The sequence below is a fragment of the Aulonocara stuartgranti genome (genome assembly GCF_965226115.1).
Source record: "Aulonocara stuartgranti genome assembly, chromosome: 14".
In the NCBI taxonomy this organism is placed as follows: domain Eukaryota; kingdom Metazoa; phylum Chordata; class Actinopteri; order Cichliformes; family Cichlidae; genus Aulonocara; species Aulonocara stuartgranti.
In genome coordinates this window covers 25,848,838-25,873,837 of record NC_138950.1, presented here as the reverse complement: position 1 = coordinate 25,873,837, position 25,000 = coordinate 25,848,838, and the positions used below count along the sequence as shown (strand labels likewise).

General features: G+C 42.4%; 1 protein-coding gene across 6 annotated transcripts in view; it reads left to right on the top strand.

The window, feature by feature from the left end:
* veph1 (ventricular zone expressed PH domain-containing 1) overlaps positions 1 to 25,000 on the top strand; it is a 91,001-nt gene that overhangs the window by 34,176 nt on the left and 31,825 nt on the right. For 4 of the 6 annotated variants that reach the window (XR_014270617.1, XM_082501778.1, XM_082501779.1 and 1 more), the window contains 5 exons: positions 5,540 to 5,703; positions 7,140 to 7,349; positions 16,066 to 16,286; positions 17,931 to 18,137; positions 21,117 to 21,490. Coding sequence is in view for 5 of the 6 variants with exons in the window: in XM_082501778.1 (XP_082357904.1) it covers positions 5,540 to 5,703; positions 7,140 to 7,349; positions 16,066 to 16,286; positions 17,931 to 18,137; positions 21,117 to 21,490 (1,176 nt within the window). In the remaining variant the exon portion in view is untranslated. Of the gene's footprint in view, positions 1 to 2,289; positions 2,402 to 5,539; positions 5,704 to 7,139; positions 7,350 to 16,065; positions 16,287 to 17,930; positions 18,138 to 21,116; positions 21,491 to 25,000 lie in introns of those variants that run through there. The other 2 variants (XM_082501782.1, XM_082501780.1) reach the window with 2 other exon arrangements.

Genomic DNA, 25,000 nt, shown 5'->3' with positions numbered 1-25,000 from the left:
ATGTGAATGCTTCTTGATCTTCTTGAGGTTTTGGTCTTGAAGTGTCAGGGTATTGTTTTTTTAGTCAAATTGTTTTCTGCAGCATAATTCACATCTGAGTTTGCGTGTTTTTGTAAACTTATAACATTTTCTTGATGATTTTGCTCATTTTCACATAGAGAAAAATCCAAAAGAACCAAAAAACATCTCTGCAAAAACACGAGAGAATGTTTACTTTCCTCACCGGCTAGATGTGTCCGGGGCCAGAAAGTAAACAGTGGAGGAACGTTTCTACTAAATCCATAGTTGTGAGAAAACCCATACTCTTATAAGCCTCTGCTACAACCAGAGATGGGCAGTAACGCGTTACTTTTTTCAAGTAATGAGTAAAGTAAGGGATTACTATTGCAAAAACGGTAATTAGATTACCGTTACTTTCCCGTAGGAACGCTGCGTTACTGCGTTACTAAAACCGTGATTTTTTGCGAGAATGTCTCATGACAGTGACGTAAGCGAGTGCGCCGTTAGTGACAACAGCTGTGTGCAGATCAACAATGGATCACATATCGATTGTGGGAGAGAGTATGAGCGTGCAGCGTTTAAAGCGTGGAAGTACTGACCTTACTTTGAGTTTGATTCCATAAAAAGTGACAAAAACATTAGCGTCCATCGTGCGTGGGAAGAAAACTTCTTTTTACAGCAAAAAAACCCCTAAACTTCCAAGCAAGCACCGAGTGCGCTACGACGTAATGGGAAACTCACAGAGAAACTCGCGGATTCTTCAACTGACCACGGCACACCTGCACCAGGGTAAACCTCCGCCTACCCAACTCCTGCTTTACAGGTGAAAATAGAGCAACAGGACCGCTGAGTCTTTGACTTTATTTATTTTCTGCTGTGTTTTACTTGCATCTATTTGAAAGACTGAGTGTAAACACAAAAAATATTTTATTTTATGTGCTGGAATGTGTAGAAAATAGGTTTAAATGTTAACTAATTTATTCAAGTCAGAGAATGTTGCATATAATAAAATTTTTGCTTGATGCATAAAGTTAAAAGATTAAAACTGATAAAACAAGTTAAAAAAAACAGACTTTTCCATTTGATTACATTTTGTATGATGATTTATGCAGAAAAAGTAGAATTGGGCTGAAAGATCTATCGCTTTATCACCTATTCAGGTTGTAAATCGTGTTTTTAAAAAGTAACTAAGTAATTAATTACTTTTGAAAATAAGTAATCAGTAAAGTAACGGGATTACTTTTTGGGGGGAGTAATCAGTAATTAGTTACTGATTACTTTTTTCAAGTAACTTGACCAACACTGGCTACAACTACCCAAGCTGTTTCAGTTTGCATGGTCTGACGTGTCCCCGAAAATAAAACAGTTTGCTGCAAGGGCCATTTAGCTCAGGCTTTGAGTCAGACTGAGGTCAGGTCGCGTCACAGCCACAAACGAACTGCTCCTGAATTAGCTTAAGACCAGACTGAGACCGTTTCCTCTAAAGGGTTTCTGTGCTGTTGTTTTGCTCTATATCCAAGTTTCTTTACACCTCTCCAGACCACCGCTTAATTTTCAGTTTTAATTTAGATATTTTTCTGTATATGAACTTGTGCACCTGACATCCCTCTCTCTTGAAGCAGTGAGCATGACACATTATTTAACCTTATTGATGCCAATTTAGAAACTTTGTAACTAAATTTAGCACTTTTTCATACCCCTGTTAAATGCTTTTTCCTCTAAAAATGCACCTAGCAGTTTACTGTGGTGTCACAAGCAGCTGCTCTTATTAACGTGAGCTTGATGGAGCCCTGTCCATCCATTTGGACTTTCCAACCAATGTCTTAGGTACCCAGTACTAATGGCTGTCTTAATTCTTGATGGCACAGATTCACCAAGGTGCTGGAAACATTCCTTTTTGGACCTTATTGATATGACAGCATCACACAGTTGCTGCAGATTCATTGGCTGCACATCCATGATGAGAATCCCCGTTCCCCTATCCCAAACGTGCTCTATTGAATTTTCTGTTGCCCTGATCACTGTGGAGACCATTTGAGTACAGTGACCTCATTGTCATGTTCAAGAAACCAGTCTGAGATGTTCTGAGCTTTGTGACATGGTGTGTTATCCTACTGGAATCAGCCATCAGAAGATGTGGTCAGAAAAGGATAGACATGGTAAGCAACAATACAACAAGACCCTTTGGTGGTGTTTAAGCTCTGCAAAGGGTTGTCGTGATGTTTACGCCAGCTTTACAATCTTAGTGTCAAAGCAGAAACTGACACTCATCAAACCAGGCAACGTTTTTCAAGTCTGTCACATGTAGCTGTAATGCTCAGTGTTGTGTCCTCTCTGACTGCAGAGAAACCAGAGACATCCAGACTGCAACTGAAGCTCTGGAGCTTTAAAAAAAAGACAGGTATTTGGGGTGCCCTTGTTTTAGTAGTACTTAAATACTGTCTGTATTATATTTTAGTAACCCAAGAAAGAATATGCATAAAAACAATGGCTGATTTATTATTGTTTTTTACTTTCTTTTTAATCAAAGTTGAATGTCTCTGTAGATTTGGACACAAAATTTTTTGAGGGACGGGTTTTGTAATTCTGATGTGACATTTAGAAAACATGACACTTCACAGTGAAAATGTCAGAGAAAACTGTTACCTTTGTTTGCTAAAGACAAAAAACAAAGGTCAGTGCATGAGCGCTTGTCACAGTGTCACGTCAGCTGTTGTTTGGAATGAAAGTATGAAGGTCAGATATTGTATGCAAACATGCCAGCACTCGCTCTCACACACACACACACACACACACACACACACACACACACACACACACACAAACACACACAAATCAAAGTTAAAGTGGAAGTTGACCTGCTAAGCATACTAGAAAATCTATTAAGATTTTGTTTTAAGAGAGATGAAGAGTTATCAATGTCTTAGTCAAAAAAGCTAAAACATGTGGCTTCGAATCAAATCTACTTGAGGAAACACACTTTATATAACTTGTCTCATTCACACAATCACCTTTTTCTACACCTAAGTGCTTTCTAGCTAACATTCATACTCCGATGTGGAGTGTGACTTGGGGTTCAGCTTCTTGCCCAAGGATTCTTTGGCATGGAGACTGAAGCAGCCAGCGATTAAACCACCAACCTTCCAGTTATTGAATGACCTGCTCTACCTCCTGAGCTACAGCCACCCTATAGAAGCAAACAGCCAACATATACAAGAAACCCCTGCAACATGCTGAAGAAGGGCTTCAGAGACTATGCTACAAATTGTAATTGTAATTGTGCAAAATTGCCTACCAAAAGTTCTTTCTACTAAAGTTAGAAACACTAGCTTCTGATGCTAAGCGTGTACTCGCATTCACCGGAGAAAAATACTTATTTATTGGAAACAATTACTGACAAAGCTCATTTTTCTTCTGATGTCGTTCAAACAGATCCGAACTTGTCCAAATATTTCATAAAAATCCAACAATTTACAGTAACACTCATTTTATTTTTCAAATGACTTTTTATAAATGCAAGTGTGTCTGACAGTATAAGGGGCTCAAATACGTAAGCTGTGTAAATTCTCTGTTTCTGGGCAGACTCTTGTCTCCTCCAGCCTTTTAACATTCCTGTAAAAGACCCGTAAAAGCTGCAACCTCGGCTTTATGGTTATTACCAGCTCTCTCTCTCTTTCTGTGCACTAACTGTGTCAGTCTCTTTTTATGGTGATTTGTGTTTAAAGTACAGGGGTGGTGCCTGATGGTCTACATTAGTGTACATTAGTGGACATTGCAGGCAACATTTAAAGCAAGAGAAGTGAGCATAAATAGAGCCAATGACCGTCTTATAAATATTATCTTCCATTTGCACAGAACAGTCAGACCTCTCTGTTGGTCTGTTCCAACATCAAACCTGCTGAACATTTTTGAGTGGGCAGCCTGTGGTTACAGTGATTTATAGGTTAATACTGGTTTTAGTGTAATGTGCAATTTTCCTGTGGCTCTGCCTCGTCTGTTCTAAGCCCCTCCCATCATTCAAAAACACCTCTGCCAGGTAAGAGGAATCATCTTATGCCACTGCTCCTTTACATCTTACCTCCAACAGCAAATCTCACTTGATTTGATCTGACACCGCCTGTGATTGGCCAAAGCCTCCTGATGGGGCCCAGAGGAGGTGCAGGAGTCTTGATTTGCTTACCTGAGCTTTAATGAACTTAAGTTAGATTAATTTTGTCGTGTTTGTGCAGTGCCACTGTTTGTTTGGTGTGTGTGCTAAGGCTAGCTAAGCTCAGGAGTGTTAAAGTACTTCTTAAAGCCCTCCTCCAGTAGTTATTCCTCCAATCTGACCATTTCACCTGCTCTGCAAATACTATAAATACTAGTCCTTTAAAGCAGTTTATACAATTTATATCAATTGCAACAGTTAAACATAACGTGACAGGGCTTTTGGCTTTATGTAATACTCAAGAACCGTAGTACAGAACCCTGAGAGGTCCCATAATGTTTACCATTTGTAAACAAGAGTCTTTGTTCACTGATGTGAATCATTTTAAGATGTTTTATATGTTAGTCAAAGGCTGTTGGGTAATACTGTGGGTTTTCTTGGGCTCTTTGCTGATCAGCAAATGCCTTTTTGCCAGTCATGCGTCAGTACTGGCTGTCTCAGCATCACTGCATGAGTACTGACAACAAATGAAAATTTCATTCCCGAACAGAGATGTTGTCTCATGACTGGTAATCTGATGTGTGTCTTCTGAGAATAGCATTAGAGCTATGCCAAAGGCAACTTAAAAAAGAAAGGTTTTAAACAATATGCTTTTTCTTCTTTTTTTGATCAATCTCAACATCTTTGCTTCTCCAAACACAGAAATAAGCACATAAAACAGGCTCGGATGCAATATGTCAGACCTAAATCTCTGCAGAGAGGATGACAAAATGCAAACGTGACCTTTTTCACCTCCTGTAATAAATGTGCCAATGTGACACTGACCAGCCCGAGCTAACAGCCTCCTCTAACTCTGTAATGACCCTGTTTGGGTCATCCTGCTGCAAACAGCAAGGAGCGAGAAAGGGACAAAAGAAACGTTGTCACAGTGTTATTTTCCTAAGTAAACAAAAGAATGCCTTTTGCTTCTCTCTCACCTTCTTTCTCTTCCTGAAAAGTTTTCTTAACATTTTGATTACTAGGAAAAGCAAAGGAGCAGCTGACCCCTTAATGCTTAGCTGCTCGTTCGTTGTCAAGATATATGTGTGTAATTTGATGGTGTTTAGCTGGTCTGAACATTTTGGGTACTGGTACCCAACCACAGAAGATCCTTCCATCCATTTTCTTCCACCTATCCTTTTCAGGTTTGTGGGATTAGTGAAGATAAAACACAAATTCAGCACGCTTTAAATGCATGGAAATGTTAAAAAGAAGGTCAGGTGCTCAGTGCAGTTTTTTTAAAGTGACCTTTTTTTTCACACAATGACCACTTTGTGTGGAATCTGTTTGTAAAAGGCTTTGAAGTTGTCTCTGGGGCTCAATAAAACATCTGTGTTTCTCTTTCCCCGCCAGGTAACCACATGCTGTTGAGAGTTCTGCCCTCAGTCTACCCCAAACAACCAGACACCATTCACCACCACCTAGGCAACCTCACCGCCATGATGCCACAGCTGGAATCCACCGAGCAACAACACCTGATCAGGCTTATTCAAATGGTTGCCGAGCAACATCCACTTGTGAGTTTTTGTGCTGACGAATTAACAATTTAGTGTGTTTGAAACCAACTATTCAAACTATCCACTTTCATTTGGATTATTTGGATTATTTTTTCTGTTAAGTTATGGCTGCGCATACCACTATTACTTCACCGCCAATTTATATTAAAATTTCAGTCATTGTGTCACCGCTTTGCAGCCAACACGGTGAAAATTACAATAATAATACATATAAAATGTTATGACAGACTTCTAAAATGTTTCTATTTTCTTGTTTTTACGACAGGTGGCATTATAAATTTGTTCAGCGCTCTACATCATTTAAATGCCTCCCACCACATAGTTCAGACCGTGTAGAAACCTCAGTTGTGTGCTTGGTGAGGCTTATTTAAGTGCCTGTGTCATTTTTATAATGTGTTTTGGGTTTCTTGAAGCTTTGCCAGTCTCTTCCTTCAGTGCCCTTGATCTGACTGTTTCAGGAATCCATAGTCAAGTGACACCTAAACATAGTATATACATGTTATATCTAGTATTAATAAAAACTAAAACGAGGTAAATGCATTACAGTCAGAACTGATGGCCCATGTGAAAGTAATCCAGTATCTAGAAACAAAAACACTCGTGAAGAAGTTGCGAAATCCAGCATGTCTGTGATTATGTCGTTTCTATCTGTGACTGAAATGTATGCAAATGAATGCATGTGGAAAATGCATTGGAGAAAAAAAAAGAGAAAGCACTGGGAGAATTGGGACTTTGCATGTGGTGTGCAGGAATTCCCTTAATCCTGGATATTTTGGACCAGAGCTGCTGATGTTCAACGTGAAGGAGGGGGTGGGCGGGGAAGTACCACATACCAAGCAGAGCACATGGTGGTAAAACGCAGCCTCAGTTGAGAAACAAAAGCAGCCATCTGGAGTTATTCTAATGTGAACCCCCCACACAGGCACACAGGAAAATATTGTAGCTGTGTTCGTCACAGCAGTTACCAAATGTTTGGCATCTTGAGATTCACTTTTCGTAAGTGATGCGGCATTAAAATGGCACTCATGTGGAACTTTTGAACTGCATAACCTATTTTTCATTTGTCAGACAGAATTGTTAACAGGACATATATGGCTTGATAATCTTTCACATCAACTAAAAGAGCTGGCAATGGTGGATATTGTTAGACCATTCCAGTCTAGTGCAGTCTACTATGACCCTTACAGATTATGAGCAGGAGCTTTTTATTCACTCAGTTTTTCCAGACATCCCTACAGCCAAGCTTTTGTTTATTATTAGTCACGAGTATCTTCATCTCACTCCGAGGTCACTCCCCTCACCTACGGCCTTCACTGGAAAGATCAGGGCTCCTTTTGGTAGTTGTTATTTGTCATGAATAATGCTCTGTTTTTATTTTATTTTATTTCCCCCTCTCTAATTCTCTGCTTCTTTCTTTTTTTTCCTCATCCATGCAGATGTTGAGCCCTCAGGTTCCAACGTTGGTCGGTTACCTAGGGAACCAGTCTCTCACCGAGGCTCTTTTAGGAGCACTTGTCGATGTGTCTCAAGCAAGTCCTTCCTCGCTGGTCAGCTTTCTTTCACCGCTCAGGATCTTGGGACAGCAGTGCCCTGCTTTCCTGGCTCATGTGGCCAAAATCCACGGTGCTGTGGGCATTATCAGTGAGGTAAAAAAAACCAAAAAACACACACACTCAAAAAAGAGCCTTACCTCATTTCAAATTTTGGTGATCTCACCTTCAAGTTCAACTTCTGGTACACCTCTGGGCCGCTCCAGTTGCAGCTATTTTTAGATTGCTTCCCGGAGATGATCTTTTGACCACTGGAGGTCAAAGTAGATGATTTGTGCATGATCTGCAGCTCTCTGGAAGCTCAGGAGTATGCTCTCTTTTTTTCATAAGCAGCAGCACACTGAAAATGTGGCAGCTTTTTGGCCACTCTAGCATAACACACTAAACCTGCCCTCCACACCAGAGTTACCATTTTTTGACTATCTTCTACAAAATGAAACTCAAGTTGAAGAGGCTTAACTGTAAAGGCTTTTACACACCGGATATGATTAGACCATCACTTTGCATCATTGTGTGAATGGAATAAGTGGATACATTTTAAACACTTTAACTGCATGACATAAATTCATATTTACTGTTCGTTCAAGCATATTACCTCAATTAACCCAACTGAGGATATAAAGAGGAGCAAGTCTGAAGGAAATAATAGAAACAAGTAGAGGTCATTGAAACACACACTTACTGTAAACAGGCAGGAGTGATTATTTTAATGAGTAGGAAATAACGGGCACTCATATGACTTGTTCTCTCATGCTCTGCCAAGTATAAAACACACACAGACCGGATAGGCCGGGCAGATCCGGAGGTTTGGACGGCTGTCTGACACCTGCATACATCAGTGTTCGGTGGAACTGTCTTTCCCAACACGTGCCGAAAGCCCTTAGGGCTTAGAAAGGTCAGAGTCTGGTATTCTGGCAGGTGAAGATTTAATTTGAAGTAACAATGAAGGAGCAATGTTCTAAGCCTTACCCTATTGTTGCAAACATAACACAATTTTAGGGAACATTAACCTCAGAAAACAGTTGGTCCTTTGTGTGCTGAAAAGGGAAAATCGGCTATACTGGAAAATGTATTTTGAAATCTTAGCTCAGTATGTGTGAAATTTTGTTTTTAAAATTGCCTACCTCACCATATCCTGCTGTTCACAAAAATTATCAGCAGATTTGGTGACAAAAGACAGACCTTGCAAAGTCTAACCCCCACCATGAACAAGTCTGAGTTATTGTATCAATGTGAATCAAGCTGTCAATTTGGTTAAAAGGAAGACGACCACCTGAGTTTTTCAGTTCAAAGGTAGCTGTCCCTGACTCCCATGTAGTTTCACAGAGGCATATAAACCATGAGGGACCAGTAAAATTCAGAGCCTTAACTCAGGGCTCAACTCATCAACCCAAGGGGCCGACCGCAAGGGAGTTTGTTAGGCACCTTGGCAACCTCAGCAACAGCAATGAGCAAGTCATCTCCTTTTCCCAAGTCCCCCTTTCGTCTGATGAGGCGTGTCAGAGGGTATCGGCAGATCCTCTGAGTATTTCTTCTATTGTCTCACTATATCCTTAATAAGCTACACCCCCCCTCCTGACTTGCTAGTTCACCATAAGCCTTGCATCCTCTGGGACAAACATGCACCACACCAGGTTGGGAATACAAGTATACCCACCCTAACTGGATGCCTCGCATCACGAGTGAACCCAGGTGAGGCTGACTAACAAGCTTGTTCTCCTTCCCCACCACAGAGATGATATTTCATGTCTATAGAGCCAGTTCTCTGCCTCTGACTGCCACCAAATCCACATAGTACCTCCCTGTGAACTAGCCGCTCCTGCTCCCGGTAGCCTCACTGGAGGGCTGGGCCCATGTGGCTCATTTAACCCATAACCTGGTCACAAAGCGCTTTGCAGTGAGCCCCTCCCACAGGCCCACCTCCAAGGTGAAGCCCGAGCGACCCTGTCCTGGGGTAAACAACGCTTCACTTTCTCTGGCCCCTCAACCAAAGCCAGTTTGCCTTGAAAGACCCTACCAGGGGAAAATTGCCCCTGACAACACAGATCTCAGGAGCACTCAAAAATCCAAACCCCACTGCCACCATGAGTTGGCAATTCATGGACTGGCTGACTCAATGAATCACCTGACACCAAGAGTGTGACACCCCTCTCTTTAAAACCAAAAACAGACACACGTTATTTGTGTCTGTATTGACTTTTGCACAGATTTAAAAGCATTCATGGCTTTGAATACTGCTAATACAGCATGACAGCTCCTGTTACATCCAATGAGTTCACTTTTTGTAGAGATTAAGAATATCAAAATTTGTTTTGAAAGAGACACAATTTGTTCCATGTGCATCTTTTAACCTATGGGTCACACATATGGCTGCCATCAGATGTTACTCAACAAATAGCCTTTTAAAAGAGCAAAATGCAATGATATATAAACTGATGGACAACAATAAAAGATTGTCTTGACGATGAAGTCTGTCTTTGATAAAGCAATATTAAGCCCCAATTTCAGTGTTTTATTTGTCCAATGACTATTTAATGGGTTTAAACAAATGAGTTCAGTTCTTAAACCTGCTGCTGTACACAAGTTCAATACTAATAAACAAAAGTTCATAAAATGAATTAATACAGAAGAAGAAAAAAAAAAGATTCCTGCTAATGATCAGCATGCTTACACAGCACGCTCTCACAGAGCCCCTAATACGGCTTTATAAGTTGTGTTATCTTATGTTGTGTTCTTTCAGGTTTTAAAATTACGACAGAAAATACTATTATTGTTATTATTATCATGTCATCGTCATCTAAAAGCGTTCAGTGTAGACCTTGTAGGTTTACAGCTCTATTGCTAGTCTTGTTCTAACCCTGTTAAGTATTTATGCAGCACTGTGTAATCATACATGTGATAAAGACCCACTTTATAGTCAGTCTGTGATGCCTGTGTGTGTGTTTGGGGGGTTTAGACTGACAGCAAGACAGGTGAGAGCTCCCACTTTCTTTTTCTCTTTTCCTCTGGGTGCATTTTGGGCAGTTTAACAACAATTTAGGGGAAATTAGCAAAAAAAACAAAAAACCATTATGACTGTCTCTACATGAAGTGTTCCCCCTCCACCTATACTCATATACAAACACACATGCAGAAACAGAAACGGATGTACACTGAAATCTCAAAGCTGGAACCCATAATAGGCTTTCTATTACTCCAGGGCAAAGTTTCCCTCTGAAAGTTCCCTTCCTCCTCAATCTTCTTGTCAAAAAACCTGCCAGCACAATTTTAACACACTCACAAATACTCATACACGTTCAGATACACAGATTGTTGGACCTCGGTGTCCTGCCTTTCTTCACATTGGAACCATTTGGAAAATAACCAGTGTTTTCTGGGAAATGCCCCTGCTGAGGCCTCCTGATGATGGCAGTGGAGAGACCCTCCTGTGGGTTCGTGTTTGTGCCCTGCAAGCACGCACACACACATACACACAACCTTTCACACTGGGATGCATTTGTTCTTGATTGCACAAGTCTTTCGCTGGCTTCCCTCAGCCACCTGAAGGGAGTTAGTCTATACTGTGTTTCTGGACTTATTGCGTGTTGGATCAGAATATGTCACTGGTAAAAGAAACCCTTGCACACTGTGGACTGCTGTGGACTGCTTTTTATTCAAGCAGCCCTGCAGGAAAATATGAAAAAAGAAACTGATGGAATTGCAAACAGTCTTGCTCTACGTTGCTATACAGAAATAAGACTAATCAAACCTAGTCCCACTCAGTGTTGAAACAGCCAGATGACCGCTTTGTGACTACTGCCATTAGTTTTCTCAAATGTGTGTCCATTATAATTTCATCAAAGATTACTGGAGTAAAACAGCAACTACCTATTCTTCTATCTCGCTCCCACAAGTGCGTTTTTTAACACTAGGAACACAAAAAGCTGTGCGTCAGCTTCATGCGGCACTCACAGTTTTTAAACCACTCTGATAAGAGTCATTTTCCTTCAGTTACAAGGAACGTCATCATCATGCTAACTTTAACTGCTGCTTAGCTGGATGCAGGTGTGACCAATTGAGGAGCAACAACAATTAATTTGAACCCTCATGGGCCACAATCCACTTGTGTTTAAAGTTTTGGAGGGGGTTTCCTGCAAGAAAATCTTTGTTGTTGTAGGAACACTAATCTGTTTGCATAAAACATGGTAGCAGAAAGCATCAGGCCAAATCTGGCATTAGCAACAATCCCACTGCAGTTTCTCCAGAATCTGCTTGTGTGCATTTGATTGATGAGGACTTCATTCAACTCTGAAGTCGTTCTGCATTTAGTGCTAATCCTATGCATTTAAAATACCCAGTTTGTTATTATTTGGAAAGAAATTTAGACAGTATAGTTGCGACTGCTATATAGGATCACAAGATGGGGCTTGGTGATGAACAAAGGCTATTTTCACACCTTTGGTGTTTAGTCCGTTTAAACTGAACTCTGGTACTTTTTTACCCTTCGATTCACGAGACCTTTTGGAGGAGGTGGCTTTGTTTATGGTGTGAACGTGATCTGAACCAACAACCAGCTACTGTATATGCTGCAAATTTGAGCTAAACACCTTCCCTTAGCCAAGTATGCTTTGTTTTCTGGGGTGCAGCAGCGTATCATAGGTGTGCATACCAAACGGTCAGTACAGGTTAGCAACTAGCCGTAACAGTAATGTAAATTCTCTATGTTATGCAGAACAGAACAACCTTCTTCCTGTATTTACATCTGGCCTATAAGCTATAAGCTATTGTAGTGACGTATTTTGGTTCACTTTGAGATTTTCTGTGGGGAAAAAACCCAAACCAAAGCTACAAATTTACAAACTCATCAACTGATTCAAACTAGGGTAAATGAACTATAATGTGCGTAGTATTAGCAACATCTCAAAGCAATGCTGAGAAACCAGCGTGTGCAGTTCTCACTTCTCCCTGTACCTGGTTCTACTAGAGATATCTTAGTGTTAACATGGAGTTCTTTCTTCCCACTATCACCAAGTGCTTGCTTGTAGGGCTTCATCTGATGGCTAGAGAATTTCTCTCTGAGACAGCTGATGTTATACACTGAACAAAAATATAAACGCAACACTTTTGTTTTTGCTCCCATTCCCCATGGGATGGACGTAGAGACCTAAAATTCATTCCAGATACACAATATAACCATCCCTCCCAAACAGTGGTCACAAATCAGTCCAAATGTGTGGTAGTGGGTACATCTGCTATATTGAGATAATCCATCCCACCTCACAGGTGTGCCACATCAGGATGCTGATCTGACATCATGAGTAGTGCACAGGTGTACCTCAGACTGCCCACAACAAAAGGCCACCCTGGAATGTGCAGTTTTTTGCGCTATTGGGGGTCTGGGGACCCAGAACCGGTCAGTATCTGGTGTGGCCACCATTTGCCTCATGCAGTGCAACACATCGTCGCATGGTGTCTATCAGATTGTCAATTGTGGCCTGTGGAATGTTGGTCCACTCCACTTCAATGGCTGTGCGAGGTTGTTGGATATTCGTGGGAACTGGTACACGCTGTCGTATACGCCGGTCAAGCACATCCCGAACATGCTCAATGGGTGACATGTCCGGTGAGTATGCTGGCCATGCAAGAACTGGGACATTCTCAGCTGCCATCTGCCCTGAACAATGTGAACCATGATTCATCCGTGAAGCGCACACCTCTCCAACGTGCCAGACGCCATCGAATGTGAGCATTTGCCCACACAAGTCTGTTACGGCGACGAGCTGGAGTCAGGTCAAGACCCCGATGAGGACGACGGGCATGCAGTTGAGCGTCCCTGAGACGGTTTCTGACAGTTTGGGCAGAAATTGTTTGGTTGTGCAAACCAATTGTTCCAGCAGCTGTCTGGGTGGCTGGTCTCAGACGATCTTGGAGGTGAACCTGCTGGATGTGGAGGTCCTGGGCTGGTGTGGTTACACGAGGTCTGCGGTTGTGAGGCCGGTTGGATGTGCTGCCATATTCTCTGAAACGCCTGTGGAGACGGCTTATGGTTGAGAAATGAACATTCAATGCACGGGCGACAGATCTGGTTGACATTCCTGCTGTCAGCATGCCAATTGCACGCTCCCTCATTGCTTGTGGCATCTGTGGCATTTTGCTGTGAGACAAAACTGCACATTCCAGGGTGGCCTTTTGTTGTGGGCAGTCTGAGGTACACCTGTGCACTACTCATGATGTCAGATCAGCATCCTGATGTGGCACACCTGTGAGGTGGGATGGATTATCTCAATATAGCAGATGTGCCCACTACCACACATTTGGACTGATTTGTGACCACTGTTTGGGAGGGATGGTTATATTGTGTATCTGGAATGAATTTTAGGTCTCTACGTCCATCCCATGGGGAATGGGAGCAAAAACAAAAGTGTTGCGTTTATATTTTTGTTCAGTGTAGATTGGTGCTATATATATATATATATATATATATATATATATATATATATATATATAAAATTCAATTCGACAGAACAATAAAAGATATATATATTTGTTTGAAAGCTTAGCTTTAAACTTGTAAACTTAGCTTTACATCAGGGAGGCCACAAAGTCAAACTCACCCAGCAGCTGATCACAGTCCCTGCTCATATCGGATGGTGACTGTGGAGCCCGCTGGCAAATCTCAGATAATGTGCATCATTGCAGTTTCTTTAGCCTGCAACAGTTGTAGCCTCTCCAAGCCACTTTGCAACCCACCCACACCCTACCCCGCTCCACCTTTGCATGCTGCATCTGACTCTGTGAATTAACAAACTTCTTCTAAATAAATTGATCTCCACACTAACTTAAAGTCTTTGAGATGATTATGATTAAGATTGTCAGTTGATTTTAGGCAGTGTTACACAAATTCTATATACCTGAAAGACAAATATAATCGTATTTGTTTGCTGTTGTTTTTATTTAATAAATGAAGAGACTGTAGAGTGACTGTGCCAGAATGCAGCTCCAATTGAAGCTAATGCAAAGAAGCAAGGGAAGAAGGGAAAAGAAAATAACTGGGTGGTAAGCAGCGAGAGGATTTGGCTTGTCACTGTTCCGATGCAATGTTTTCTTTCTTTGCTTTTTCTCTTTTGGTTTGAATCCCCCGGTATTTAATGTTTTGTACACACCAGCGCAGGTGCTATTGCCAGAGGAGCTTGGCTCAAATTATTGTCAGTGACTGAAACAGAATGGGCCACAGTTTGTTTCCCAGGGAGGCATTTGGAAATTTATTTGTTCAGACGCAAGGCTGAAAAACCATAAATCTCTAGATCTGTGTCAGTCTTCTGCAGATTGGCAGTTTGGAAGAAGATCTGCTCCCCCCTGCCATCATTTTCTGGAAAACATGGAAGCTCATAATTAAAAACAGCTAGTAGTTCTTTTTTAAGACCTTCCTGTTATTGTCCTTTTTGGCAGAGCTTTACAAAAGGGTTTAGCTTTTAAAGCCGTAATGTGTTCAGAATACGAAATCAAGGCCAAGTGCTGTCTCCAAATAATTAAACGTAATTTGACGATTGAAGAGATCTTCATATGTCCGGCAGATTTTTAAATTTTATGCTATTACTCTCAGTTCCAAAGTGAAAATGATGCGAGCCTCTGCGTATGCTGCAATATTTGGAAGAATTTTAGTAAATCCTTAAAAAGTAAAATCTTCTGGAAAAGCCTGAACTTTAGTTCAGACGTAGCCAAAGCCTGAGCTCCAGCCACGCTCCGGAGTCCTTTTTGTGCAGAGCCGTGGAAACTCCTAAATACCTGCTTGGCATGTTGTTAGGTTTAAATTTTTTTTAAAAGTCAAGTTCTTCCTTTTGTGGTAGTTTTGGGATCCACATAATAGAAACGAAGTATCCTACAGAGAGTGTTTTTGAGGCATGCCTGAACGATGCTGTAACTGCGTTGTTCTCTCCTCGTTACAAGGTGTTCTAGAGGGCTGGAAACAGAGGTTGGCTCTGCCCGCCATCAATCAATCACTTCTTATCTGAGAATTCGAGAAGGAAGGAGAGTGTTTTGAGTTTTTAGTTCTGCAATGTGAGTTTTATAAGACGCAAGTGTTTAAAAAAAGGTTTTTGACCACAGATGGGGATTTTTTGGCTTTAGTTCTGCCCTAAAACACCACAAGAGAGCTCTCACTCACCTTTGATCATCTCCTGTCACGCCGATTTCTGCGCTCTGTTTAAAATGCGGCTGCTCCTGTTAAATAAAGCTGATTACATTAAAGTATACGTTACACAATTTTGTATACAGAAATATATATACAAGAGAGGCATGGGGCGTCTATTGAGGGGGTATTGCACAGGTCATATTCCTGGTTAAGTATTACTCTCTCAACAGTCACAAGACTGTATATGTGCTGGATTTCATTTGTACAGAAACATGCTGGGAATGATGAAATGTGGTTATTACGGCAGTTCAGTTGGAAAGCTATTACATTTGGGAAAAGAACAAGTTTGTATTTTAAAAAGTTTGCTGGGAGCCAGCCTGCATGTGTTTGTATTTATTATTGTTTGCTATGATTTAGTAACAAAAGAAGTTACACCAAACCCTCCCAAACAGACGGGAAGAGGAAAACTCATGTGTGTTGAATTACCATAGCTAAAATTCACGCTTTCTTCACCAAAACACATGTAACTCAACAATATTCCCAAACTGCTGCAAAACACAACACTGGCCCCATTTTAAATGAGAAATAAACCATTAAGCAGTAAAAAATCTTCCTCAAAGTCCTCGGTTATTTTTCTGTTTAATTTTATACCAAGACCAGTGTCGGCCAGGGCTGATATTATGTGTGGTCTCCTTTCTCCAGACTCATGCTCACAGCTCGCTGGTCTACCTGGTGTCCCTTCTGGGCAGCATGGAGCACAGCTTTCACCACACCCTTCTGCTGGAGGTCAGAGCGCTGACCGACCGTTACCCATCTTTACTGGGCGGCTGCGGTAAAGACATCTACAGGATGAGCAACTCTTTCACTGCAATAGCCAGGCTTCTGGGAAGACGACTGGAGGAGAAATCAACGTCACACTGCAGGTTAGGAAACACCTGTTAACATGGGCTGCATGAAATCTCTTAGCGGTGGTCACCTAAAATCTTAAATAGTGTCTCTACAGCCTCTATGGATTGCAGCAGCTACTATGGAGAGTAGCTAGAGACAACTAGAGATTGATATTCAAGTGTTGCTGATTATATTCTTGTTATGTTTTGCATTCGCTCAGGAGTCACTTTAATAAAATTCGAGTTTGTGCAGACTAAGCAACTACAATGCTCTGTTTCTTCCTTTTATTTAAAAAGGGATTTGTGCACTCACTGGCCAGTTTATTAGGTTCACCTGGTCAACTGCATGTTAATATAAAAAAAAAAAATCTAATCAGCCACCCACGTGGCAGCAGCTCAGTGCATTTTGGCATGTGGATATGGTCAATACGGCCTGCTGAAGTTCAAACCGAGCATCAGAATGAGGAAGAATTTATATGACTTTGAATGTGGCATGGTTTTTTTGGTGCCAGATGGTTTGGTCTGAGGATTTCAGAAACTGCTGATCTGATGGGACTTTCCCACACAATCATATCCAGGGTTTACAGAGAACGGTCTGAAAATACATATTCTGCTATTCTGTTGATAGCAGAGGACCCCCAGGGTGGTCGAGAATGACTGAGCTACGATCCTGTGGGACTTCCAGATACAGGCGGACAAACTAGTGATGGTCAAGTAGAGAAAGGCGACCGTAGTGACGGATGTAGCTATACCAAGTGATAACAACATTAGGAAGAAGAACCACGAGAAGCTCAAGAAATACCAAGAGCTGCGAGAACAACTCGAGAAGATGTGGAGGGTAAAGGCAGAAGTGGTCTCGGGACAGTGACCCCCAAACTGGGCGAGTGGCTCCAGCAGATCCCAGTAACAACATCTGACATCTCTGTCCAGAAGAGCACAGTTCTAGGAACAGCTAAGATACTGCACAGAGCCCTCAAGCTCCCAGGCCTTTGATAGAGCACCCGAGCTTGAAGGATGAAGGCTGCCCCACAGGGCGAGTGGGGGATTTTTTTTGTGTCAGAGACTGAGTCATAAAGAGAATACACATACTGACTCGACACATTGAGCTGTGTTACTTTGATCGTGACGCTAAAATCAAATCTGGGTCTGTTACAGCGCACTGTTATTTAAGGTCATTAAAATATTTTTCTTTTTGGTTTTGCCTTCAAAACAATCTGCGTGCACAAGAAGTGAACACGCCATACCGTGCATACGCTGGCCAAGAGTCATCTGGCTGCCCTGTGGAAATGACACACACACAGCTCTCTTCTAAATAAGAACATTGTGTGCAGAGTTTGAGGCTTCGAAAGACTTTGCTTGGGGTCTTTTGGAAGAGAGATAGAAGGGGGAAAGGATTGGAGGGAGGCAAAGGCAGTTTATTAGTGAAAGAGCAGGGGGGAGTGGAAAGGAAGCCCTCTTTCAAACAAGTAGAAGTTTTGAAGGATATTTGTATAAAAACACAAGTAAGGAATGAAAAACAGAAAAGAGCGAAAGAGGGTTCAACACAATTTGAACCAATTAATGTAAGAAAGAAGCAAATTAAGCCAACGTTTGCCAGAGGGGGAGAAACTTGTGACACCGTCAGCTTCAGGTCACACGTATAGCAACTATAATGTGAACTCTGGCTCTGTGTGCATTCAGGGTGGATGAGGCGTTCCAATCAGATGGAGGAGGAGGAGCACCAGAGCAGCAGCTGCAGGTGAAGATCCAGGCCTTTGAGGAGAAACTGGGAGACACGGTGGAAGATGAGGAGGAGGAGGCAGCAGGGGAGGACTCTCCTGCCCCGCAGCGACGCTACAGCCTAAGCCAAACAGTCAGGGAGGAGAGGCGTGAGATGAGATTCAACAGGTCAGTTAGTAAGAACATGCTTCTGCTCAGTGTCCTCTGAAATCTGACTGGATAGAAAAAACATATTTTTATGAAGAATCTGGTGGATTTGAAGAGATGCCTTGAGCCAAGAAGACGTTTCTATATGTGTGTTTGTTGAAGAATGTAAACACTGCCACACTTGGAAAATTTTGTTTATTTTATGAAATCGAAATGACACAAATTTACATATAAAACAGTGACCAGGTACATCACTGCCTCAAAAGTTAAAGACTGTGTTGGAGGTGTGTTGCAAAGTGGCTTGCAGCAGCAACTGCATCTGTAGCAGGCTAAAGCAATTACAATAGGGCTTCCTTTATGAGATATACCAATGGGATGGTATCAGCTGAGCCAGCAGACACTGAGTGCTGGCATAGAAAGAAATTAAACATTAGCCATGTTTTCGCAAAAACAAGCACGTCTTTAATTCTTCTGTATATTGTCCTCTAAAATTTAGACATTTTATGTCTTGGGGGGTTTATGTTGCTGTGTTTTGTTAGTGGGATAAAACTGTACTTAGAATGTCCTGGAGTATACCTGGTTGTCAGGTTGCAGTTTATACAGTTACTCACATGTCATACCTGTATGTGTGTGTGTATATATATGTATATATATATATATATATATATATATATATATATATATATATATAAACACCCAGCACGCCCCTGCGGGCGGTTTATCCTTCAAGCTCGGGTCCTCTACCAGAGGCCTGGGAGCTTGAGGGTCCTGCGCAGTATCTTAGCTGTTCCCAGGACTGCGCTCTTCTGGACAGAGATCTCCGATGTTGTTCCCGGGATCTGCTGGAGCCACTCGCCTAGCTTGGGAGTCACCGCACCTAGTGCTCCGATTACCACGGGGACCACCGTTACCTTCACCCTCCACATCCTCTCGAGCTCTTCTCTGAGCCCTTGGTATTTCTCCAGCTTCTCGTGTTCCTTCTTCCTGATATTGCTGTCATTCGGAACCGCTACATCGATCACTACGGCCGTCTTCTTCTGTTTGTCTACCACCACTATGTCCGGTTGGTTAGCCACCACCATTTTGTCCGTCTGTATCTGGAAGTCCCACAGGATCTTAGCTCGGTCATTCTCCACCACCCTTGGGGGCATCTCCCATTTTGACCTCGGGACTTCCAGGTTATACTCGGCACAGATGTTCCTGTACACTATGCCGGCCACTTGGTTATGGCGTTCCATGTATGCCTTGCCTGCTAGCATCTTGCACCCTGCTGTTATGTGCTGGATTGTCTCTGGGGCATCTTTACACAGCCTGCACCTGGGGTCTTGCCTGGTGTGATAGACCCCAGCCTCTATGGATCTTGTACTCAGAGCTTGTTCTTGTGCTGCCATGATTAGTGCCTCTGTGCTGTCTTTCAGTCCAGCTTTGTCCAGCCACTGGTAGGATTTCTGGATATCAGCCACCTCCTCTATCTGCCAGTGGTACATACCGTGCAGGGGCCTGTCCTTCCATGATGGTTCCTCGTTTCCCTCCTCTTTCTTGGGTTTCTGCTGCCTGAGGTATTCACTGAGCACTCGGTCAGTTGGGGCCATCTTCCCAATGTATTCTTGGATGTTCCTTGTCTCATCCTGGACTGTGGTGCTGACACTCACCAGTCCCCGGCCCCCTTCCTTCCGCTTAGCGTACAGCCTCAGGGTGCTGGACTTGGGGTGAAACCCTCCATGCATGGTAAGGAGCTTTCTTGTCTTTATGTCAGTGGCTTCTATCTCCTCCTTTGGCCAGCCTATTACCCCAGCAGGGTACCTGATCACGGGCAGGGCGTACGTGTTGATGGCCCGGATCTTGTTCTTACCATTCAGCTGACTCCTCAGGACTTGCCTGACCCTCTGCAGGTACTTGGTGGTTGCAGCCTTTCTAGCGGCCTCTTCATGGTTCCCATTTGCCTGCGGGATCCCCAGGTACTTGTAACTGTCCTCTATGTCTGCAATGTTGCCTTCTGGTAGTTCAATCCCCTCAGTTCTGACTACCTTCCCTCTCTTTGTTACCATCCGACTACACTTCTCCAGTCCGAACGACATTCCAATGTCATTGCTGTATAGCCTGGTAGTGTGGATCAGTGAATCGATGTCTCGTTCACTCTTGGCATACAGCTTGATGTCATCCATGTACAGGAGGTGGCTGACAACTGCTCCGTTCCGTAGTCGGTATCCGTAGCCAGTCTTGTTAATGATCTCACTGAGGGGGTTCAGGCCTATGCAGAACAGCAGTGGGGACAGAGCATCTCCTTGGTAGATCCCGCACTTGATGGTGACTTGTGCTATGGGCTTGGAGTCGGCCTCTAATGTTGTACGCCACATCCCCATTGAGTTCCTGATGAAGGCTCTTAGGGTCCCATTGATCTTGTACAATTCTAGGCATTCCAGTATCCAGCTGTGGGGCATTGAGTCATAGGCCTTCTTGTAATCAATCCAGGCAGTGCACAGGTTGGTCAGTCTGGTCTTGCAGTCTCGGCTGATTGTTCTGTCTACCAGTAGCTGGTGTTTTGCGCCTCTGGTATTCTTGCCAATTCCTTTCTGTGTCCCGCTTATGTATTGACCCATGTGCCTGTTCATCTTAGCCGATATGATGCCTGACAGGAGCTTCCATGTAGTACTGAGGCAGGTTATTGGTCGGTAGTTGGAGGGCCAATATATACTACCGACCTCTATATATATATATATATATATATATATATATATATATATATATATATATATATATATATATATATATATATATATATATATAATTTTTTTTTTTTCATTATCATCTTTGTAGTACAAAATGCTCGCTTGGTGAGATGTCCTACTACTCTGGAAGTTGTAATTTCTTTGTGGCTTAAGGATATTACATCATTTCTCAAAGTAGAAAAAAGTAGAACAGTCAACAAATATTGATGAAGAGGTACCAGAAACATTTTTATTGCTTTAACTGTTAATTTCTTCATGCTCTCTCTCCTAGGTCAAAGAGCCTGGCTCTCCATGCCGTGCGTTCTCGGTCCATTAACTCAGACGAAGGGGAGGACGGTGAAGGGGTGGAGCTCAGCACAGATAGCGCCTTTTCCAACACTTTGCCTAATCACCATTCAGAAAACCACGAAGTCTCACCTGCTGAGAGGAAATTGACAGATGGCTCTCTGGTCGGCGTCACTCCGCTAGACAGAGCGGCTAAAGAGGTGGAGAAAAATCAAAACAGAGAGAAGGATGGACAGAAAGGAGAGTGGGCGGAGCCTGACAGACTTTACATCCATTTAAGAGACAATATGGAGATGATCGGAGATTTCTGTAAAGTAATGGTGCAGCAGATCCCCATCCCAGAGCAGTGTGTGATAGAAGGTAATGCATGCTGGTAGAAGCTGGTCTTCAGTATTAATCCACAAGTATTTAAGCAGAAGTTGATCAATAAACGTAGGTTCCATGGAGACTGTCAAAGGCAGGGTTTATTTAACCTGCTGAACCTGAATGAGATTACAATCAGACTTGGTGATTAATGGGTATTAATGGGATGTGGTATGAATATACCTCATCTTCTCCTGTCTTTCATTCCCACTGTGTGTCTCTAACACACTGACACAGATGCAACGCTCAGCTGAGGGTTGATTTTTGCCTCCAAAGCTCCAAATTGAGAGGGATTTGTTTCTCCAGGAGAACTAATTTGATTTTAGTTATGCACTCACTGATTACTGATTTTAATCCTATCCAGACTGTAATTTACCCACACCCTCACCCCTACCACGCCCCTGAATGCCGTTTTCTTTGGTCTTCCCAAAATTTCTATGCTGTCTGAACAAATACTGTAGACTGATTATTTGTGTGCTAAAGGCTTTCCAGTCGCTGAGAATCAGCAGCCCGTGAGGTGATGAGGTTCATGTGATTTTCCTGTGGAATTTTCAACCGCCTCGTATAATTTAGCAGTGGCTAAAACTCCAGATGACATCAATCTAGTTAGTGAGGTGCCTAATGTCTAATCGTGCCTAATATCTCCTATTAATCATTTCTAAATGGGACTTGTTAGGGTTTATTTGACATTAAGCGTGAGAGGGGAAACAGCACACACACACACACACACACTACACAGTGAAAAAATAGCCAGTGTTTCAGCTGAGCTGCTGATCTGGGCTTGCGGTATATGGACCCCACAAAGGAATAACAGAAACAAGGAAAACTTTTGGATGACATCCAATCTTTGCAGTTCAGGTTCAAAATCACATCAACGTAATAGGATCAAAATATCATTATTTTTAATGGGAACTGAAAATGGTTGTTAGCATTAAATCGGGCCTTGAAGAAAGGCTGATGATTCAATTATAAAAACAAACCAGCAGTGTGTGTGTGTGTGTGTGTGTGTGTCACTACTTTCAGATTTCCTTGCATTAAGGTTGCAGTAACAGTTGTTCAGCTAAAGATTTTGGATCTAATACAGACTTGTGTGCGCGCCCATGTCCAAATTGGAGCAGCGTGACAGTGTGACAGTTCATATAGGAAGCTGCCGTAATTGGAAAAAGAAGAAACATGCACATCTCCAAGCACCTGCATCAAGACGGAGGGCATGCACTGAAGAAACACAGCCAGAAAGCAATCAGTAATCAATTTGTCTTGTAATCAGTTTACAAAAGGATTTATTCCAACCCTTTCAGGCCTGCTTATTCTGATTGGGATGTTTATTTGAGGCATTTTTATTCTGTTTGGGGTGTACAGGTAGCCAATGGCAATCTGGCAGATAAGGCACAGTGAACTAGGGTTATAAATACAGAGGGAGTTGATTAGGGCAATATGTTTAAGTGAGCAGAGAGGCACTGAGGGTCAGGTGACTGGCGGTGGGAAACGGGACAGGCCGGAGCGGCTGAGTGTGAAATGACAGAAGAGGCAGTGTGGGGAAAAACAGGCAACCAGAAAGAATCACACAGGCAAAATCTGCAAAGCTAAGTAGAAACAGATGAATGGTATGCATATGTAGGATGTTTGCAAGAAGCACACGTATGCATGGGAGCAGTTTTGGTGAGCGTGAATGATGAGCACTTTCCTACTTTTGTGCTTGGAGTTCAGGTAGAATCAAAACACCAGTTCAACCAGTTCAAATAAGCAAGAAACAAGAAACCGCTTAAACTAATCTAATCCATTTTCTGAAACTTTCCAATCCATTTTCACAATTCCGCACACCTTCTTCTCATATTTAGGGATTTGGTGCTTTATTTTCATTCAGTTCAGATCATTTCTGCTTATTTTCAGTTTTCCAATTCGATTCGGTTCACTTGGATTAAGCCTTCACTGCCATCTTTTAGCGGCTCTTGTCATCACCTTTTGCATATCCAAACGTTTTTTAACTCGACCCAGCCCCTCCTACGATGATAAATCCTAATGTGACGTAAGTAATAAAAACGCATCATGTGGACTTGTTTTACAAAATGAGCGCATTTAGAAAGAAACGCATTTAGCTGGACAACGAGAGCTCCCAGAGCCTACACAGCACATTCAACAATACATGTTATCATATGCATATTACTGCAGTTTAAGTAAACAGTTAGACATGATATTCCAGTGTGTACTCCTTTCTCTGAGCCAACCACAGACACAAGGTTGTAGTGAGGCATTATTCTTTTCACCATATTCATGATGAAAAACACAGAAAACCAGATGCGTACCCGATACAGCACAGGAGGTGGTGATATTTTGATTGACACGTGAGGATGTTATTGCTCCGCCTTTGGCCTTAATGTCATTTTATCTGAGAGGCAGCCAAGAGTCAAACGGCACCCACACATTACACACACATGAAAACAGGAAACAAGACAGAAAATAACAAACTCCTCCTTTGGCCTCTGGTTAATTGATTAAATCTGAAGGTGAATGTAAATATAACCAGCAGTTGTGTACTTTGAGTTTGATGGCTTAGTATTTGGTCCTGCTGGCAATGAGAATCCACCCAAAGGCTCGCAGCCTATGATGTCACGGGTGGTCTCAGCTGGATGATGTCATCATGCTCCTGGCTGACCTTCCCACGAGCTGCTGACCCTTCATCTCACAGGATGAGGATTACACAGAAGAGTGCGCTTGAGCGCTCAGTCCAAACATATATTCTGCATGTCTGCACATGCACATGGACACAGTAAAAACACGCTGCGTCCACATGCTTTTTTGTTGATGCCGCACTCACAGGGTGCCTCTTTGCTGCTCGGAGTTTTTCTGCTGATTTCATCGTGAGCTGCTCTTGGTTTGTAGATGATGCCTTTTGGGTGGGATTCTGTTGTTATCGTCAGTCTTACTCGTTCTCTTTCTTTTGTTTGAAAGCTGGGTACATTAGTATAATGCAGGACTTTCTAAACTGGAGCTCGTGTACGGCACTGTGCAAAAGTTTTGTTTTTTTTTACTAATTTTTAATCAGTCCTTCAGGCTTTGTCTGAAAAACAAGTGTTTCTGGCTTGTGTTTCACACTAGATTTTGTACCTGATCAGACAAACAACCAATTTTAAATTGAATCGTTAGGCTCTTTGTCACTGAAGTTATGAAAAAGCACAAAATATCATCTTTGCACCAACAATATGATTCAAAAAGAGCTATGAGCCGAAAACTTGGCAGATCTGAGCGCAGTATGAAGTGTGTCCTTAAAATAATTTGGGGAAACTGAATAAGTGGAGTACAAAGAACAAGTGGCAGAAGAGGATGAACAGTATCTGAAATGAAATCTGGCCTTTCAGTTGATCTATCTACAGTTTGCTAGAGCCTCATCAGAAATGTCAGACGTGTCTCAGTGGAAGCAAGAAGCCAGTGTTAAGGAAGGGAGACGGGGAGAAAAGGCTGAGGTATGCCAACTCACACAAGAGCTGGACTGAAAATCAGTGACAACAG